The 21,412-nt window shown below is 39.2% G+C and overlaps 1 protein-coding gene across 6 annotated transcripts in view; it reads left to right on the top strand.

The window, feature by feature from the left end:
* Nucleotides 1–21,412, top strand: part of RHOT1 (ras homolog family member T1) — a 72,137-nt gene that overhangs the window by 9,205 nt on the left and 41,520 nt on the right. For 5 of the 6 annotated variants that reach the window (XM_072644979.1, XM_072644978.1, XM_072644975.1 and 2 more), the window contains exons 2-6: nt 13,167–13,225; nt 14,961–15,042; nt 19,991–20,034; nt 20,404–20,457; nt 21,344–21,396. In XM_072644979.1, coding sequence (XP_072501080.1) covers nt 13,167–13,225; nt 14,961–15,042; nt 19,991–20,034; nt 20,404–20,457; nt 21,344–21,396 — 292 coding nt within the window. The remainder of the gene's footprint in view (nt 1–13,166; nt 13,226–14,960; nt 15,043–19,990; nt 20,035–20,403; nt 20,458–21,343; nt 21,397–21,412) is intronic. The other variant, XM_072644981.1, reaches the window with a different exon arrangement.

Here is a 21,412-nt window from a genome sequence, read left to right as displayed (position 1 = left end):
TATAATTCATATACTTTATCTTATACTAACCGACCTCTTGGTTATGACTTTTTGCTTTTCAGACCATCAGTATACATCAGATCTTACTGGTATAACTATAGTGCCAGGTCTTGATTAGTGTAAATAATGAATTCCCTTGAATTAGTTGCATTTTTCGCATTTGTGCTACATATTTCCATTGGGCTTGAGCTAGTTTCCGTATTTTACATAATTATATCTTCAGATAGTGAGAATTCAGATTCATGTGACCACTTTAGAAATTCCTCATTCTCACTAATCAGGACTTAGCAGTGTTATGGTATTATATATAGCATATTATATATTTATAGTATTATATATAGCTTATATTATATGCTTCATTCTGTTGCTTGCTGCCTAGGACTGAATATAACATGGGTAGTCTGGAAATTCTCCTATAAAAACGTACCAGTGTACTACTCTAAAGACACCTTAAAATGACCATTTGGGGATCTCAGAGTTAATTAGCACACTAATTTAATTTTGGTGTAGAAGGGTCTATTGGCAATATTGTTAGCTTCATAGACCATGTAATTTGGTAAAATGGTTCATCTTATTGATGGCTTTTAAGTGGTATGTGAATTTTGCATTTTTAAACAGATGGCAGTATTTTTTCTTATGTATTACACTTAATAAATAATTTATACTTCAAAAGCTTCTGTAAATTCCATCAGTTGCACTGATGCAGCAAATTCTGGGGTCTCTGAAACTGAAATAAGTAAGCCCCGAGGCTTCATCTGGAGGAATGATCCTTTATCACAAATGGGCTGTGGGATTAGAATATACTGGTCCTGATTCTGAGGTAAAGGGCAGGTTGAGTTGGCTGAAAGCTTTGGGCCTCTTGAGTTTATTGGAATCAAGTGCCCTTTTAAAATAAGATTATGATAGCAGTTGTTTTTAAAATACATTTTAATTTAGTTTTTACATCACCTTTATTTCAAAATGTGCCGTCTTCCACATTTACCTAGTGAGTCATCCCTTTTAACACTTTTTTTAAAAAGAAAAAAAACAGAAAAAAACAGTTCAGCAAAATTTTCTAATGTATCAACTCTATCTGATGGTATATTCAGTATTCCATACCCATAATTCTCCATCTCTGCAAAGAAGAAAAAGAAATGCATTTTCTTATCTCTTCTCTGAGACCAAGCTCATTCATTATGATTATACAGCATCCAACTGTTTTTTTGTTTGTTTTTTGCTTTTACCATTTTTGTCAGTTTGCATATTGTTTTCTTGCCTCTGCTTCTTTCACTGTTCATAAGTTTTCCCTTGGTTCTCCTCGGAATTGCTTATGACTCAGTGATACTTCCATCACATTCAAGGACTACAGTTAAGCCATTCTCCAGTTGGTGCTGGTAAAAGTTGGCAGCCCTGAAGAAATGTTAGAAGTCTACATGATGGACTTATTACAATTTTTGGTGAAATCTTTCTGAGTTCCTATAGTTGTTATTCCTGGCATTCCTTCAGGTCATCTCAGCACCACAGGAATATGCATCATAGAATTAACATTTGGTGATTCCCTCCGAGCCCTCAGTGGCAGTTTTGCTCACCTCTGTTAGGGAGGTTGTGGCTTGTCCAAGGTCATACCAGGAGGCAGTGGAGTATGGTGAGGTACAGTAAGAAGTACTGCCTTTGGATTTACAGGATCTGGGTTTGAAACCTCTGTGACCTTGGCAAGGCAGGAAAAGCTATGCAGGCAGTAAATCAAACAGCATGGCACTGTTCTCAAAGTGCTTGCTGTGTACCAGGCATTGTGCTAAGTGAAATGAAGAAAAATCAACAGTCCTGCTCTTAAGAAGCTCCAAGTCCATGGGGGAAGACAACATGCCAACAAGTATGTGCAGATAGAATATACACAGAATAAATTGGAGATCATCTCAGATGGAAGATTAGAAAAAAAAAAACTTGAAGAAGGTAAGACTTTAGCTGAGACTTGAAGGAAGCCAGGAGGTGGAAATAAGAGAATTTCAGGGGTGGGATCAGCCACTGAAAATGCTACAAGTCAGGAGATGGATGTCTTTTTCACATCACATCAAGAAGGGCTGTGTCATTGAATCAACAGTACATGGAGAGAGGAGTAAAATGTAAGAACCCTGGAAAGGTAGGAAGCGACTAGTTTAACGAAGGGCTTTAAATGCTAAACAGAGTATTTTATATTTGATCCTAGAGGTGATAGGGAGCTACTGAAGTTTATTTAGTAAAGAAGATAATAGATAGACCTAATGATTTTGGAAAATCAGTTTGACAACTGAGTGGAGGATGGACTAGAGTGGGGAGAAACTTGAGGCAGGAAGTTCAACTAGTAGGATATTGCAATAGTTTGGGCATAAAGTGATGAGGGCCTGTAGCAGGGTAGTGGCAGTATTAGGAGAGAAGGGAATATGTAGGAGAGATATTACAAAGGTAGCAACTGTTGGCCTTGACAACTGGTTGGATGTGACAGCTGGTGAGAGTGAGGAGTTGAGGTCAACAGTAACAGGAAAATTAGGAAGAATGGAGGGTTTGAGTCGGAAAGATATGGATTCAGTTTTTTACCTGTTGAATTTAAGATGTCTGCAGAACATCTAGTTTGCGATGTCCATTATGCATTTGGAGATGTAAGGATTGGAAGTCAGGAGATTAGGATTTGATAAATAGATCTGAGAATCATCTTTACAGATAAGATAATTGAATCAATGAGAGCTGATGAGATCACTAAGGAAAATAGTATAAATGGAGAGGACAACCCAAGACAGAACTTTGGGGGACACCCATGTTTAGGGGGTGTGACTTGGATGAAGATCCAGCAAAGGAGACTGAGGGAGTGGTGCAGGAGGTAGAAGGAGCATCAAGAAAGAGTAGTGTCCTGAAAACCTAGAAAGAATAGAGTATCAAAGAGAAGAGGGTGATCGACCGTATCAGATACTGCAAGAAGGATGAAGATTGCAAGAATGTCAAGAAAGATGAGGATTGAAAAAGTTCATTGGTAACTTTGGGGAGAGCAATTTTAGTTGAATGATTAGGTTGGAAGCCAGACTATAGAGAATTAAGATAGTGAGAGGAAAGGAAGCAGAAGCTGACTATAGATGACCTTCTCAAGGAGTTACAAATAGATGGGAGGTGAGATGATACAAGATAAAAACTAGCCAGGAGGGAATAATCAAAGGAGGTTTTTTGAAGATGGAGGAGATGTGATTGTGTTTGTAGGCATTAAGGAAACAGTAGAAAGCATAGATGGAATATTATTAAGAGGGTAGGGTGGAGAAGATGGGATGGAGTAGGATCTCTGGAGCATGTAGTGGGGTTTTACTTGGTAAGAAGGGCCACCTCTTCTTGTGAAAAGGGAGTGAAGGAGGAGATAGTAGCAGAACACATGTGAATGATGCCAAGATGAGCAGTGGTGGAGGAGAGCTGTGTAAATGGCATCCATTTTTCAGTTGAAATATGAGGCAGGGCTCATAGTTGAGAAGGAGGGAAGAGAATCTAGGGGAGGTTTAAGGAGAGATTGAAGACCCCTGAGGTGAGTGGCATAGTGAATTGATTAAGGAGGCCTAAAAGGATTGCCTTATTTTAGTGAGGGCCACTTTAGATTATGCAACATGCTTAGATAATAAATTTAGATTATATATTATAAGTTTATAATGGACCCAGTCAGGAAATTTTTCTGACTTTCTCCAACTTTGTTAAGCAACATATGAATAGGAGAGAAAGCAGTGGATGATGAGAGTAATGCAAGGCTGGGGTTGGGTAGGACAAGATAGTCAAGGGACTCTAGAGATGACAACAGTGAAGAGGTGAATTTACCAAGGAGTCAAGATGGGAAGGGAGAAGATAGAAGGGATGGTGTCCTGGAAGGTAACTGAGAGTGGGGCTCTCAGTGAGGGTGGAGAACAGTCTTCAGGCAAAGTGGAGAAGTAGATGGAATGACAACAGATTATTATGATCATATATAAAGGAATTTCATAGTTCATAAACATGGATGTTCTTGGGCTGGAGTTTTGGCAAGATATAGTAGTTTGGGATCTAGAGTTTGGTAGTCACCGTGGATTTGGACTTGGAGTAATCATGACCAAAAAGTCATTTAGTATAAACGCTTTAGGACAATAAATACAAATAGGAACACAGGACCCAAGAGATCAGCATGGCTGCATAGGTAGGGTGTGGGTTCCAAGTATGCAGATGGAGTATATTTGAGTGATTAATCAAGGCAAGAAGTAGTAATTAAGTTCTCATCTCTGAAATGGTACTAAAAATACTTGTAATATGTTCCTCTTTAGGGTAGTTGTGAGAATCAAATCAAATAATGTACGTAAAAGCAGAACTATTTATATGTTTGAATCATTGAGGAACAGTGATCTATAGAAAAGTCAATAAGATAATTTTGAGGTCCTCTGATATATGTAGCCTTCTATATAATGCTTTATGTAAGTAAAGTCCAACCTCATTACTTTAGTTGTTTTAAAGAAATATAAAATGTTCATTTAGTCATTTTTTTAGAATCTAAGACAAATGTTCAATAAGTACAACAAATAATAATTATTATAAACTACAGTTCTGTATGGTACACAGTTGAAAGTTGTTCAGTAGTTTCAGTAGCATCTGACTATTCATGATTCCATTTGGGATTTTCTCAGCAAAGATACTGGAGTGGTTTTCCATTTTTACAGATGAGGAAATTGAAGCAAACAGGATTAAATGATTTGCCCAGGGTTACACAGCTAGTAAGTGTCTGAGACCAGATTTGAACTCAAGAAAATGAGTCTTCCTGACTCTAGACCCAGCGTTATATCCTCTGTGTATAAAGAGGTATAAAGGAGGAGAGAGAAGGAAAAGAAAAGTGTCAACCTTAATGAGGTGTCTTCATTATGTTATCATTTACTGTGCCTAATCTCTATGATCTCAGTTCATGTAAAGTAGTCTACGTACAAAATGCCACCTTCTTGTCCCTAGAATTACAATTAGACCAGTAGAGACTCACAGTTAATGTAGATCAGAAGGTAGCTGTTTCCTGACCCAGTGAATGAAACTCGTGATCTAGGTAGTGCATACGGAACTCATGCTGAAGGGAAAGAAGCCATTCTCAGCGGTAATGGTTACTGTATCAGATGGATTTCAAAGCCTTACCATAAAAGTACTCTGTAGCAGCGGTCCAGATTTAGGTCTACCACACTGGACAATTTAAGCAAACTGAAGAAGCCACAGTGGTGGAGATGATGACCAGGGGGATGGGGAGGATGGGGAGGGAAACCACCTGGCATCCCAGACATACTCTGTTGTTGCTGATTCCACAGCATTTCAAATGCTATGCGAACCAAAAGGAGCCCAGTGAGCAAAGGACCCAAACAGGAGAAAGAGTGAGAAGAGGAAGAGAGGGAAGATAGAGAGAAAGACAGTTACATGGTCTGTAGGTTCTTTTATTTATCAAACCCTTTTGTTTAGGTAGGCAGTAGGTATCAGATTGTTACCACTTATTATTTGAAGTACTTATTACCTCTTCATTAATTAGCCACTATTGAGAAGTATTGAATTAGGGTTTCAGGCTCTTCAAAGCACTTCTAAGAAGTCTTCTCTTGAGTTGCAAGGGAGCTGTAGCCAGAGGAAACAGGTTAGGGCAGCAGCTGACCCACTGGTGGAAGTTCCTGGCCCCTGGCTATTGGATGGCAAATTTTTGTGTGGAAATTGAAAAATCCAGTCACTTATCCAGAATGAGAGAAAAAGAGAATGAGTCAGGGAAACCTGAGATAAAACACTGCCTCTGACAAACATTAGCTTATGTGACTGTTCAGGGAGGCAAATTTCAACCTTATAATGCCCCCATAACTTTCTTTTTAGAATTGTTTTTATTGATGTCTTTTGTTTTTACATCATTGTAATTTTAAGTCTGAAAAAATTGTGCAATATGTACAACAGCTGTGAACCTCCCACCTCCACAAAGGGCCCCCCAGAAACTTGTAAAAAAATCTTATTTTGAGGGGGCAGAGCCAAGAGCTCTCTCCACAAAACCAGCCAAATACCTGTAAGAAATTATTCTAAACAAATTCTAGAACTGCAGAATCCACAGAATGATGGAGTGATGCAAATCTCCAGCCCAAATTTCTAGCCTGGAAAGTCAACAGGAAGCATCTATAACACTGGGCTGGGTGCAGAGCACAGTGTAGTGTGGGCTGTGCTGGCACAGGCAGGACCTGAGCTGGTTTCAGGGGAAGACTGAATCATTAGCACTGGTGGCGGTCTCTAGACTTCTTGACCCCAAAATGCCAAGGACAAATTGGAAGGTCAGTGGAAAAAAACCTGTGGGACCAGTGTGAGAGAGGTAGAGTGGTCTTGCCCCAGCCCCAGAGTGGCGGAGGAGCCCACAGCTGTTTCTGGAGCTCTTGGCACACAAATTGTGGGGGGATCAAGTGGTTTACAGTACACCTCTTCACCCCCACTAGAATCAGAGAACCACCTTGACAAACAGCTCAAAAGTCAAGTAATTGGCTAGGAAAATGAGCAAAAATAGGAAAAAAATCAGACTATAGAATCTTACTTTGGTGACAAGGAAGATCAAAACATACAACCATAAGGAGACTACAAATTCAGAAAAGCCTCCAAGAAAAATATGAATTGGTCTCAGGCCATGGGAGAGCTCAAAAAGGATTTTGAAAATCAAGTAAGAAAAGTGGAGGAAAAATTGGGAAGAGAAATGAGAGTGATGTAAAAAAATCATGAAAAATGAGTCAACTGCTTTCTAAAGGGGACTCAAAATATTGCTGAAGAAAATAACACCTTAAAAAATAGACTAACCCAAATGGCAAAAGTGATCCAAAAAGCCAGTGAGGAGAAGAATGCCTTAAAAAGCAGAATTAACCAGATGGAAAAGAAGATCCAAAAGCTCACTGAAGAAAATAATTCCTTAAAGATTAGAATGGAGCAGATGGAGGCTAATGACTTTATAAAAAAATCAAGAAATTATAAAACAAAACCAAAAGAACAAAAAAATAGACAATGTGAAATATCTCATTGGAAAAACAACTGACCTGAAAAATAGATCCAGGAGAGACAGTTTAAAAATTATTGGACTACCTGAAAGCCATGATCAAAAAAAGAGCCTAGATAATATCTTTTAAGAAATTGTCAAGGAAAACTGCCCTGATATTCTAGAACTAGAGGGTAAAATAGATATTGAAAGAATCTACTCATGAAAGAGATCCCAAAAGGAAAACTCTTAGGAATATTGTAGCCAAATTCCAGAACTCTCAGGTCAAGGGGCAAATATTGCTTGAATATTGTATCCCTGAATATTGTAGAAACAATCAGAATAACACGAGATCTAACATCTTCTACATGAAGGGATTGGAAGGCTTGGAATATGATATTACAGACATCAAAGGAGCTAGGATTAAAGCCAAGAATCACCTACCCAGAAAAACTAAGTATAATACTTCAGGGGGGAAATGGTCATTCAATGAAATAGAGGACTTTCTTGATGAAAAGACCTTAACTGAATAGAAAATTTGACTTTCAAACTCAAGAATCAAGTGAAGCATGAAAAAGTAAACAGGAAAGAGAAATCACAAGAGACTTACTAAAGTTCAACTGTTTGTGTTGCTACATAGAGAGATAATATTTGTAACTCTTGAGACTTTTCTCAGTAATAGGGTAGTTGGAGGGATTATATATATAAGTAGAGGGCACAGGGTGAGTTGAATATGAAAGGGATGGTATCAAAAAATAAAATTAAGAGGTTAGAGAGGAATATATTGGGAGATGGAGGAAGGAAGAAATAGAATGAGATAAATTAATTCTCATATAAAAGAGGCAAGAAAAGCTTTTTCAGTGGAGGGGAAAAGGGAGAAGGTGAGAAGGAAAGAGTGAACCTTACTCTCATCAGATTTGACTTAAGGAGGGAATAACATGCACACTCAATATGGTAAGAAAATGTATCTTACACTACAGGAAAGTAGGGGGGAAGGTGATAAGCAGGGTATAGGGAGGATGATAGAAGGGAGGGCAAATGGAAGGAGGGGGTAATTAGAAGTAAACACTTTTGAGGAGGGACAGTGTCAAAAGAGAGAATAGAATAAATGGGCAGGATTATTGTTGGTTGTTGCTGTGTTTGTCCTTTGTTTTCGAAGAACTGTGACATCAGAAATGATGACATGACATGCACTTGACATTGTTTTGAGTGAGGGAGGGTTGCGTAAGGTCACTACCCTCACTTTTTCCTCCTGAGCCATCTGGATCCAGTGACCAAATATTCATCAGAATGACTGGAGATGGCCCAGGATGCAGTGGGAGACCATGGCCTTTTTCAGCTAAGGCCTATTCAGGTACTCAGAATGAGGTGATGCCCATTCAGTGAATAGGCCTCTTTAAGATATAATCGGAATGGTCCCTTTAATGAGCAAAGAAAAAAATAGGAGTAAATCAAACTGGGAGGGAAAGAGTAACAGTTACTATTGATAATCACTCTTAAGCCAGGAGGGTCCAGAAAACAGTCATTAAGTCAAGTTTGGACAGGGACCTATTGCTGTCCAATCTGTGGGCTTCATAGTGCACTGGGTTTAAGGTTTTGGGAAAGACAAGGGAGAGAGAGACACACACACAGAAAAGGAAGAGAGGGAGGGAGGAAGGGAGGAAAGGAAGAAATAAATGTAGCCAATAAATCCCAAGTTAACTTGGCATCCTCTGGCCATCGAAATTTACCTTCCTTTGGAGAGGAGAAGGAAGGGACAGGGGACAGAAGGGAGAGGATGAGCTATCCAGCTAGCTGGGTCCCAAATGGACAGGATAGGATGGAAGGAAATGTAGTTAGTATTTTACAACATGAAAGTGTTTTGCATGATTACACATCTATAACCTATATTGAATTGCTTGCCTTCTCGGTGGGGATGGGTGAGGATGGAGGAAGGGAGAGAAAAGTTGCAATTCAGTATTAAAAATGAATGTTAAAAATTGTTTTTACATGCAACTGGGAAATAAGACATACAGGCAGTGGGGTATAGAAGGGAGGGCAGATTGGGGGAAAGGGTAATCAGTAAGCATGCTGTCTTGGGGTGGGCAAAGGGGAGAGATGGGGAGAAAATTTGGAACTCAAAAATCTTGTGGAAGTGAATGTTGAAAACTAAAAATAAATTAATTTTTTAAAAAAAATCTTATTTTGACATCGCCTTCATTTCCAGATATAGTCTTTCCCTTTCCATTACCCTAAAAATTATCACTTATAATAAATATTTTAAAAGAAAGGAAAAAAGCAATTTATTAAACAATTTCATTAACCTGTGAGTAACAGTACATGTATACTATGGTCTTCTGCCCTCAAGAAGAAATAGAGGTGAATTTTCTCTCCTCTCGGACCAAGTTTAGTCATTAAAATTACCCAGCATTCAATTTCCTTTTTTTTTTTTGTTTACTGTTTTCCTGAATTTGCTTACTTCTCTTTGCATCATGTCATAAGTCTTCCCATTTTTCTCTGAAATCTTCTTTTTTTTGCTATTCCATTCTACTTTTGTTCTCTAGTTGTTTAACCATTCTCTAGGAGATGCGCATTTGCTTCGTTTCTAGTTCTTTACTTCCTCACAAAGGGTCCCAGAAGCAATCTGTCTCTGGGAAGGTAGCTCCCCAAGTGAAATTCCAGATCTTGACTGAAGTAGTGGTATCGATTCAGCCAACAGACATTAACATCTTCTCTCTGAAGGGCGCTGTGCTGGCATGCAGTGACCAAAAGAAGCAGCCTTTGCCTTCAAAGGGCTTCCATTTTAATAGTGGAATACTGCTCATGGTCAGATGGAGAAAACGAAGCATGCACATTGCTGCATTCCTCAGCTTCTGATTCTCTTGTATAATGTACCATTATAAGGAATCTCATGTTTAGTTCTGTCAGTTATGTGCTCAAAAAATTAAGGGTACAGTAGTATAAATTTTAAAATGAGATTCTGACTTGTAGAAAGTTTACTTTTTGATTTCCAGAATAAAGAGTTTTGAAAATTATTGAGAATTTTTTTTTCAAATTTAGTTCTCTTCTTCCATGAAGTTTTCCCTGATTACATTAGTCAGAAGTGATCTTTTATTCATCAGATAACATTTGTACTACTGTAGTTATTTGTAAACCGACTTGTACTTAGCGCACTGCCTGGTACCTGATCACTTTCTTATCTATCTTATAGCCTAACATAGTGCTGTACAAACTTAGGTGCTTAATAAATGTTGAATTAAATTGAGCTACCAACTTTCCCCTTATCCCCTCATTAAAAAAAAATGCCCAGTTACTCTTAATCTTAAAAGTATACTGTAGACTATAGTGGTAATTTTGATTCTTTTTTTTCTCCCTTGCAAACTAGGATATATTCAGTGCATCTTCTGTTTAAGGGACTGGAGTAAAAATGGTAGATGTGACTAGACCCTGTTTTCAAGAAGTTTTGTAGACAGAGAAAAGAAAAATGGGCATGCGAATAATTAGGAACAAAGGATACTCAGAGAATTGCAACAGAGAAGTCTCATCAAAGGACAGTGAGAAATTTGAGGAGGGAAAGATCTTTCACCTGGAGGTTGGAAGTGGGGTTAGAAAGACACCAGAGAGAAAGAGAGAGTGGCATCTCTGGTGGTCCTTGAAGGAAGCAAGGGACCTCCACAGATAGAAATTGGAGAGGAGTCCCTAGAGAACAAAGTGTTAGATGCAATAGGGAAAGATTGAGGATCCAGAATAATCAGTTTGGTTGGAATTCAGTATATGTGAATGGGAGTGGTACCCATTAAAACTGCAAAACTATGCTAGGGTGAGGGTAGAAGGCCTTGAATGCCAGGATCAGGAGGTGATTCTTTGGAAGGCAGTAGGGAGTCACTGAAAAATTTTGAATAGAGAGGTAACGAGATCAGAGTAGTAATGTGCTGAGCAGTATGATAGATGACTTAGGGAGCTTTTCTTTTCCTAGAAGTAGTAAGATTCAATAGGAAACTATTAAAATACTTTAGGTGAGAAGAGATAAGTCCTAAAGAAGGACTGTGATGATTGGGGGGATGGATAATAGAGGACTAATTCTAGAGATTCTGGAGATAAGGTCAGCTGAGATTGGGAGGCCATTGAGTACTAGGAAAAGAGTTCAACTCCTGACTTACAAGCTGGGTAATTTGTTTAACCTCTCTGGGCCTCAGTTTTCCTTATCTGTAAAATGGGGGAGGTAAGTTAGGTAAATGCCTCCTAACTCAGTTTCCAGCCCTAGTTCTTTAATCCTTTGGAAAGGCAAAGACAATTGTGAAGTTATAAGCATGAATGACTGAGAGGAGGGCAGATTTTGGGAGGAAGGAGAGAAGTTTAGTTTTGAATGTGCCAGACAAATATTGTTATAGCAGGCAGTGAGAAATAAAGGGACTGAAGCTCAGAGAGGTTGGAGGCAGAAATGGAAATATTTAATAGTTGAAACCATGAGAAAATGAAGTCATGGAAAGAGACTATAGAGTGAAAAAAGAAGGGGGCTATGGAGTATGGAGTAAGAAGAGGAATAGGGGCCAGCCAAAGGGACAGAAAGAGGGGCTTGCATTGCTGATCCCTGAGGGTGCTGGAGCATAGAGGTCAAGGGAGGGGAGAGAAGTAGGGACTAAGTCACACATTGTCCAATGCTGGAGAGAGGTTATGGAAGATGAAGACATTGAATTCCATGTTAAGGAGGTTAAGGGATGGTCAGGAAATGGAGGCAGCACGTTTAGGTAACATATATACATTAAGTGAAGAGGGGATGATCATTGCTGGGATAGCAAAGTAAAGGGAAAAAAAGGTGGTTTTTTTGTTTTGTTTTTCTAGGAAAACAGGGACTTGAGTAGGTTGAAGGGAAGGAGCCAGTAGAAAAGAGCAATGAAGAGGCATGTGCTAGATGAATATTTAATGGAGCAGAGTAATGGAGAAGACACCAATGAGATCATAAGCCTGGTCAGTCATGTTCTGATATGAAATAGAAGCTCCCGGTTACTAGACAGGGACTGGAGAAGCCTCTTACACACGGTGAAATTTGAACAGAATCTTGGAGTCTTCAGGGATTGTAGAGGTAGAGGAGGTGAGGAAGGAGAGGATTCTGGGCATGGAGACAGCCAGTACAAATGCCAGATCTTATGTACCTATGGAGAGGAGTAGGTGTAAGAAGACTAGACAAGTAGGTGGGGAAGGACTTTAAGTGACAAACAGAGTATTTCCTATTTGATCCCCGAGGAAATAGGGAGTCACTGGAGTTTATTGTTTAGGCGGTGATGTGGTTAGGTCTGCATTTCAGGAAAATCATTTTGATGACTGAGTAGAAGATGGATTGGAATGGGAAGAGCCTTGAAGCAAGGAGATTGGTAACCTTAGAAATTATCTAGTCCAGCTCCTCATTTTACAGAGAAAGAAATTGAGGCCCAGAGATATGAAGGGTCTTGTCAAAGAGGCAGAGCTAGTATTTGAACCAAAACAGAGGTGATAAGATGAAGGGGCCACAGATGGAAGGACTAGGTAAGAAGGAAGGTGAATGAAAGGAAAGACCTAAGGCCAGATGAGGACATTGAGAGTGCTAGAGGAATGGAGACTTGAGATGGTGTGGGATGAGATTATCTGTCTGCCAAGGACAAGGGAAGCAGAGGGAGAGTTGGGGTTTGAGGAGATTTGGAAGAGCATTTTCAGGTGATGTAATAGAATTAAGGAACATTAGTATGGTGTCAGAAGACGCCGTTTATATCAATAAGTTTGTGGACCTAGGCGGTATAATTTGCTTTCTTCCCAAAATGTTTAGGCTCTAGAATTGGAGCAGAGGAAGTAGATGTAGCAGTCTGGATAACCTGGTCTCTTTCCTTTGATGAAGCAACTTTGCTCTGCGCAATCGAGAGTGAGAGGCCCGCAGAGTCAAGAAGGCAAAGGGTGAAAGGACAGCATTATTGGTATGACTGACATATTCAGTCAAGATGAGGTAGGAAGGGAAATGAAAACAAAGCAACGTAAATATAGACTGGAAGTGTACAGAGAAATTAAAAGACCACAGGAACAGGCATGAGGGGAATAAAGGAAGAGGAGAGGTAGAAGGGTGGGAGGTTGTGGTAAATAGAAGAATTTCCAGAATCTTGGGATGAGTTCTGTAGAATTAATAGATCCCTTTCTCTCTCTGAAAGTGTGATTTCCATGTAGCACTTAAATGCTCTATTCACCTAAGGATTTTTTGTTTTCACAGCCAGAGTTGGGAAGACATCATTGATCATGTCTCTGGTTAGTGAAGAATTCCCAGAAGAGGTAAAGCATCCTGATTTTTCTTTTAACATCCTATTTGCACAAAGATTACTCATTGTTCAGATTTTGTCTAAGTTGAGATAAAATGAAATGAACATGTTGAATTTATTTTTTGCCTTGGGTTTACTTTATTTTGAACTGTATAAATTTTTTAAGGGTGATATTAACTCATAGATGGTTATCTCTGAAGTATTGTAACTTTTAGTTTAACCCTTGTTACTGGGTGTGAGGTTTTGAGTAGGCTACTTAATATCCTCTAAGCCTCAGTTTTCTGTTTGTCAAATGAAGATATTAGTACCTGTCTTGGCTATCTCATGCGTTATTATAAGTATCAAATAAAATAATTTGGAAATGTTGGAAAATTTTAAGCATCAAAACAAATGTCAGAGGTAGTAGTGTTGATGTTTTATGTATATTTTTTTCTAAAAAAGTCTGTGATTTAATCATGGTGGATAGTCTTTTTATGGACATAAATCTCAACCTCTCCACATCTTAGTAGATGGCTTTCATGAATTGTTGTGGTCAAAAATTTCATCATTTGATAGCCAACTGTTGGGTGGTGCTCCTCACCCAACTTTGCGTTGATCCTTTCATGATAGACACACAGTACAATCCATTGCCAGAGCTGAACTTTTTGGAAATCCAGCGTTGCCTCCACACCATGAAAAGAGGGCAATAATGTGTTGTTAGTCTCATGTCCCTAGTACCTCCAGACAAAACCTTGTGTGGTTTGGGGCGGGGGGGGGTGGCTCTGTGGCCTCTATTTGTTTCCCTACAAGCCCCCAGAAGCCACCACACATTTTAGCCTCAGCCCTTGCTGCCCCTGCGGGACACTTGTTTGAATCAGAATATAACATGAAGCGTCTTCTTTAGGATATTGAGTGGGGAGTTTTATTTTTAAAGTTTGAATTTTATTGTGCTACTTTTTTGTAATCCCCAAAGTCCTTTGAGTTGTGACTGTTGAATCATGAGCCACATTTTTATGTTTCTTAGAAGTAGTCACATTGATAGTCATATCTAGTATGTGAACGACATTTGAGGTGATTTAACCTAGCCAAGACTGTGTACACATTTGGGATTTTAGTAATTGAAAGTGATACATGAAGGCATTTATCAGTTGAAAGTAAAAAATCAAAGGTTTACATATTTTTTAAGTTGAATTGTTGGACTTACTTGGGAGCATATAAATATACTGAATCTCTGAGCAAATAATGTGGTTTGAGAATGTATAGGTCTAATTACAGTTCATTTTGGGGATTCCTTACATCAGCACAATCCTTTATATGCATAATAAAATAAAGAGCTTTAAAAATTCTCTTTTTCACTGTTCTCATATTAATCCATGTTCATAAATAGCATCATAAAAGGTATTCTTATTACATGTACATGTTATAAATAAAAATGTAATCTTTATAAAAAACACGTATTTTGATAAGTGCATCTTATGTAGATTTGCATCTCTAATAAAGCTTAGAAATAAGAATTGACCCTGGGCAAGTCTCTTGCCCTCTCAGCTTATTTCCTCGTGTGTAAGAAGAGGGAATTGGCATTGACACCCCAGGGTCCCTTCTAGCTCTGATTCAGTGATTCAGTGAGTCAGTGGTTCTTTGAAAATGCAGCTTTGATGTTGCCTATTGGATACTTGTAAAACAAACTGACATATCCTGGCATTTATCAACAGGCTTCGATTGTTTGTTTCTGAGGTATTTTCTTTTTCAATGTTTGTTTGCAAACTAAGGTCCCTCCACGGGCAGAAGAAATCACCATTCCAGCTGATGTTACACCTGAGAGAGTTCCAACACACATAGTTGATTATTCAGGTAATGAATGTACTGCCAGTAAAACTTCGTGGTTTTCTTTTGCACACTACTAATTGAGCAACTAATTAAGGGGGTTCTGTCATAGGGTCTTGCAGTGAAACCCTGTGCAGCATCCCTGCCCTCTAGAAACAGGTGATCCTTTGATCTCATCCATTTGTCAACTTGAAGGATGAGAAATAAGTGCTGAATTGAAATTCAGATTAAGACTTTGCCCAAGTTGATTTAAGGTGTTTACAAAATGAAGTCCAGAATTTGTCATATTTTCTGGCATTGTATATGATGAATACTACAGATTAGGAGAAGGACTAAATTTTTGCCTTGGTTCAGAATTTGTTACTTTGTCAGCCTGCTTCCAAATTGATTTTATAACATTTGGATCAACTTAAAATCATATGTTTGCATTTGTACCTGAAATTTTGTGTGTATCACTGCTTCCTTTTAGTTATTTTGCCACTTGCCTTTGTGTTAGTTCCCATGCTTAAAAATCATTCCTATGGCTACGGTAGGAATACCATGGTTAAAATCTCTTAAATTCATTTGCCTAAACTCTTTTTAACGTCTTTGTTTTGTGTGGCAGGTTTTGTGTCTCCAGGACTTATATTTTTTTTCCCCTCCAGTGAGGAGTGGTAAGGATTTGAGTGGATTGACAGTAGAGGAAAATATTCCCAAATTGGTTGACCTGTGACAGTCCCAAAGAGGTGGTTGATGTGATAGATTTTTATGTGTGAAGAGTGTTGCAGCCAATATCCTGAAGATAAAGTTAATGAAAAGTTATTTTGACTTCTTTATGTTTATGGTGATCGAACAACTGAATTTGGAGTAGGAGACCTGGGATTAAATCTTGGCTCTACTTATTGCTCTCTCTGTAACCTTGGGCAAGTTAACCCTTCGGGGCTTGGATTTCTTTCTCTTTAAAATGAGAGGTTTGGACTAGATACATCCAAAGGTTCATTCTAGCTCTAACATCCATTATCTTAGTATGTGGAATTCTAGAATTATACTTGTTCCCTCTGTGGTCTTCTGGAGAGGACATAAAATGAAGGAACAGGTCTCTTGTTCTAAGGATCTTGTAGCTCTTCTCATGGTCTGTGGCACTAATTGAAAGCTCAACATATGATTAACTCGATATGTAAAAATTAAGAGGCAGCATAGCCTGTTGGATAGAGAGCTACCCTGGGGTGCTGAGAAGCTCTGGATTCAAGATCTGGGTGACTATGGCCAAGTAACTTATTATTTCTGTGTCTCAGGAAGCTCACTAAGACTAAGTTATAGAGAAATGGCCAGTCTGCATCAGTAGAGGGAGTTTCTAGATCAAGAGTTTCCCATACTCGTGAAATCAAAAAAAGGAACTATTTTTTTATAATCAATTTCTTTTTTTTCCCAGTTACTTAGTCAACATTTTTAAAATTTATTTTAAGTTTTAACATTCATTTCCACAAAATTTTGAGTTCCAAATTTTCTCCCCATCTCTCCCCTCCCCCCACCCCAAGATGCCTTGCATTCTGATTTGCCCCTTCAACCAGTGTGCCCTCCCCTCTAACACCCCTTCCTTTCCTTATCCCCATCTTCTCTCTTGTCCTGTAAGGCAATATAAATTTCTATAACCCATTGCCTGTATATCCTATTTCCCAATTGTACACAAAAACAATTCTCAACATTTGTTCCTAACATTTTGAGTTCCAGCTTCTCTTCCTTCCTCCCTCCCCACCCATCCCCACTGAGAAGGCAAGCAATTCAGTATAGGCTATATATGTGTAATTTTGCAAATGACTTCCATAATAGAAATGTTGTGTAAGACTATATATATTTCCCTCCATCCTGTCCTGCCCCCCATTTCTTCTAGTCTCTCTTTTGACCTTGACCCTCCCCAAGAATGTTTACTTCTAATTGCTCCCTCCTGCCATTTGCCCTCCCTTCCATTGTCCCCCCCACCATATCCCCTTCTCCCCTACTTTCCTGTAGTGTAAGATAGATTTTTATGCCAAATTGAGTGTGCATGTTTTTCCTTCCTTGAGCCAAATGTGATAAGAATAAGCTTCACTTTTTCCCTCTCACCTTCTCCCTTTTCCCCTCCATTGGAAAAGCTTTTTCTTGCCTCTTCTTTGAGAGATAATTTGCCCCATTCCATTTCTCCCTTTCTCCTCCCAATATATTCCTCTCTCACCTCTTAATTTTATTTTTTAGATATGATCCCTTCCTATTCAACTCACCCTGTACTGTGTATATGTGTGTGTGTGTGTGTGTGAGTGTGTGAGTGAGTGAGTGAGTGAGTGAGTGAGTGTATAATCCCTCCAACTACCTAGATACTGAGAAAAGTTTCAAGAGTTACAGATATTATCTTTCCATGTAGGAATGTAAACAGTTCAACTTTAGTAAGTCTCTTGTGGTTTTTCTTTCCTGTTTACTTTTTCATGCTTCTCTTGATTCTTGTGTTTGAAAGTCAGATTTTCTTTTCAGCTCTATTCTTTTCATCAAGAATGCTTGAAAGTCCTCTGTTTCATTTAATGATCATTTTTTCCCCTGAAGTATTATACTCAGTTTTGCTGGGTAGGTGATTCTTGGTTTTATTCCTAGTTCCTTTGAATTTTGGAATATCCTATTTCAAGCCCTTCAATCCCTTAATGTAGAAGCTGCTGGATCCTGTGTTATCCTGATTGTATTTCCACAATACTCAAATTGTTTCTTACTAGCTGCTTACAATATTTTCTCCTTGAATTCTCCTGGGAACTCTGGAATTTGGCTACAATATTCCTAGGAGTTTCTCTTGTTGGATCTCTTTCAGGAGGTGATTGTTGGATTCTTTCAATATTTATTTTATCCTCTGGTTCTACGATATCAGGACAGTTTTCCTTGATAATTTCATGAAAGATGACGAATCTCCTTTAGCAAGCTGGTGACTTGCTTTTCATGATTTTCTTGCATTACTCTCATTTCACTTTTCAATTTTTCCTCTACTCTTACTTGGTTTTCAAAATCCTTTCTTAACCTTTCCATGGCCTGGGACCATTACATATTTATTTTGGAGGTTTTGGGTGCAGAAGCCTTGACTTTTATGTCTTCCTCTGATGGTAAACATTATTCTTCTTCATCCTAAAGGATGGGAGAAAATATTTGTTCACCAAGAAAGTAACATTCTATAGTCTTATTTTTTTCCCCTTTTTTGGGCATTTTGTCAACCAGTTACTTGACTTTTGGGTCCTTTGTCAAGAGTAGTGTATACTCTGGGAACCTGTAAGATCTCAGTTCCTCCAAGGTGGCACAATCAAGGGAGAGGAATTTACTTTCTGGCCTGGCTCATGGCAGATTCAGATCAGCTGCTCAATTCCCCCAGGAGTTTTAATCTGAGACTCCAAAGATGGATGCTGGCTGCTGGCTATAGCCACCTCGCTGCTGGTGCTGCTGCCGCCTGGGACCGGGGCTAGGGGAGGACCCTGCTTGCTTGTCATGGCGGTAAAAAAGCTCTGTCACTGACCTTTGAAGTGTCTTTGGCGTCTGTGGGTTGAGGGATCTGTGAACCTCTGCTGCTGCTGGGGATTTCGCCCCTGAGGCCTGCTCTGGCCCTGCCCCTTCTGCACTGCGAGGCCTAGGCTGGGTTGCACTCTGCTCCGCATCTAATGTGATAGACCTTTTCTGTAGGCCTTCCAGTCACCCTAGGCTGGAAATCTCTTCCACTCCGTTGTTCTATGGCTTCTGCTGCTCTAAAATTTGTTGAAAGTCATTCTTTACAGGTATTTTATGGGCTGTGGGGGAAGAGCTAGAGTATGTGAGTCTTTCTACTCTGCCATCTTGACTTCACCCCCCCCACCCCCCCCAAAAACGAACTTTCTAAGACTAGGGTTGAATAGAATATTTAAAATACAGTGAAGCCCTTTTGTAATGCTAATATTAGGCTGGTATCGGAAACACTCTTTTGTAGCCCAGTGGATTTTTCTTAGTCTTGTTACTGTCCAGTAGAACAATAGTTTGATCTGTGATTTTCTCATATTCAAGTGTGAAGAATGTAGGTCTACTTATTTACCATCACTTGCAGGCTGTATCCGCCTGCACTCTTAGAATGTAGAGTTGGGATGGACCTCAGAGATCACTGATTTCAGCTTCCAGGAAACATCTCCAACAAGTGGGTTTGGACACCAGTTCTGATCCCAAGGAGGATGTAGGAGGGGCTGCCTTGTTGCCTAGAACCTTTGGGTCACTGTGATGTTCCAGTCTTACTTTTGGTTCCCTGTGCCTGTGGTTTAGACTCATGTTTTAGATCCTGACCTTTTGTTGTTGTTCAGGTTCTTTGACATTACCTCCTGATCGGTGCCCTTTGTCTGGCTCTAGATTCCTTGTTTCTTAGCCTGGCTTCCTGACCTCTGTGACCTGTCTTTTCTGGACTCTGAATATCATACTCGCGTAGCCCCATAGTATCTGCCTGCTTTCACTTTCCTCAATTGTTCCTTGTGCCCTGGACAACTTGTTTATTTAAAATTATAGTATCTACTTATCCCTTTCTACCTTTGCTGTCTCCTTTGAACTGGACACATTATCCCTCTCTTTAATAATATTTGCTAACCCATCTGTGTGAGTGAATTCCCTGCCCTGACTTCCCCTGGCCTTCCCTGTCCTGTTGTTCATTTCCTAGCCTAATCCTATGTAGTAATGAACTGGGACAGGGGTGGGCAACCTGTGGCCTCGAAGCTACATGTGACCATCTAGGTCCTCAAGTGTGACCCTTTGACTCAATCAGAATTTAACAGAGCGAAAAGATTTGTTCTGTAAAACTTGGACTCAATCAAAAGGCTACACCCAAGGACCTGGAAGACCACATGTGGCTTTTGAGGCTGTAGGTCTCCCACCCCTGAACTGGAATCATGTAGTTTGGTATACTCAGTAGGGCTAAGGAAAAGAATAATATATTCACTGTTCGTTTTTTTCTCATGGAAGTTAACATCTCTGTCACTTGTAGAAGCAGAGCAAAGTGATGAACAGCTCCATCATGAAATCTCCCAGGTAAGTCAGGGGATGCAGTGAGACACAGTTGTGTTGGGATCTGTGTGTGTTTGGGGAGGGTAAGTAATGACTTGGGTCAGTGGTCCTGTCTTCCTCACCTTTGTCTTCTGTTCTCCAGCTTTTCCCCCCAGTACTCCATTATGATAGCTAACTTTATATGTGATAATTATAAATCTGTATTTAACTGAGCCTTTAAGAAATTCATCATCCCTTTCTATCAATATGGACCTAAGATTTCTACCACTTTTTGAAGCTAGTTTTTTTACTCTTCTCCCCATTAACCCCATTGCATTAGGGTATAGAACTGTTGCTGTTTACATTTTTGTTTTCATTTAAAGGAGATCAGTAATGCATTCATTTTTCTCCTAGGCAAATGTGATCTGCATAGTCTATGCTGTTAACAACAAGCATTCTATTGATAAGGTATGAGATTTTGGGTGGATATTGTGCTATAGTTTGGATTTGATTTAATTTAAGCAGTACTTTCATTCACAGACCCTAAATTAGAATGTTAGGGGCCTCGTTGATGGAATTTGCCCCTCCTATACCATGGATTCTTTGACTAGAATAAAGGAAAGTTGAGGAATGGGAGCCAGAATGCTTTAGTATGAGTATTATTACTGGCAAATTGTACCACGTTGTTTAATATTTTCTAGACAAGAATCACATTTTCAGGGGTTTAGGTGCATGGAGCTACTTGGTTATTTCAATGTTTCTGCCACACTATTACCTGGCTAGTGTATATTCTACCACTAATGGCCACCCTGAGGGTTAAGATGTGCGGCCAGCCACATGTCTTACCATGTGCTCTTCCACTCCATAATTTAGGTGAAGAATAGGTGTTATGATGAGAAAACACCTTGGACTTGGAATCAAGACAGTCTGAGTTTGAATCCTGTCTCAGATACTCACAAGCCATATGGCCCTGACCAAATTACTTAACCTCTCTTTGCTTTAGTTTTCTTATCTGTAAAATGGGACTAACTAAAGCATCTGCATCACAAAGATTGTTGTGAAAATTAAGTAATCTTAAATGAAATGATAGAAGCCAAGTACTTTGCAGATTTTAGAGCCCAATATAAATGTTAGTTATTTATGATTGCACCTCATTGATATCTTTATTGAAATAGCGCTTATGAAGCTGCCGAGAGGATTCCCTGCTTCTCTAGTCAGGTGCTTATACCATCGTTGAGATAATACGTGGAAAGTGCTCTGCAGACCTTTGAGCATGATAGCAATGCAACTTCCTGTCATCATAGTCATCTCCATTATATTTCATCATCTTGAATAATTTAAATGTCTGTTTTAGGTAACAAGCCGGTGGATTCCTCTTATCAATGAACGAACAGACAAAGACAGCAGGTAATTATTGGAAGGA

Source organism: Notamacropus eugenii, chromosome 2, assembly GCF_028372415.1.
Source record: "Notamacropus eugenii isolate mMacEug1 chromosome 2, mMacEug1.pri_v2, whole genome shotgun sequence".
Taxonomy (NCBI): Eukaryota; Metazoa; Chordata; class Mammalia; order Diprotodontia; family Macropodidae; genus Notamacropus; species Notamacropus eugenii.
This window is presented reverse-complemented; position numbering and strand designations above follow the sequence as displayed.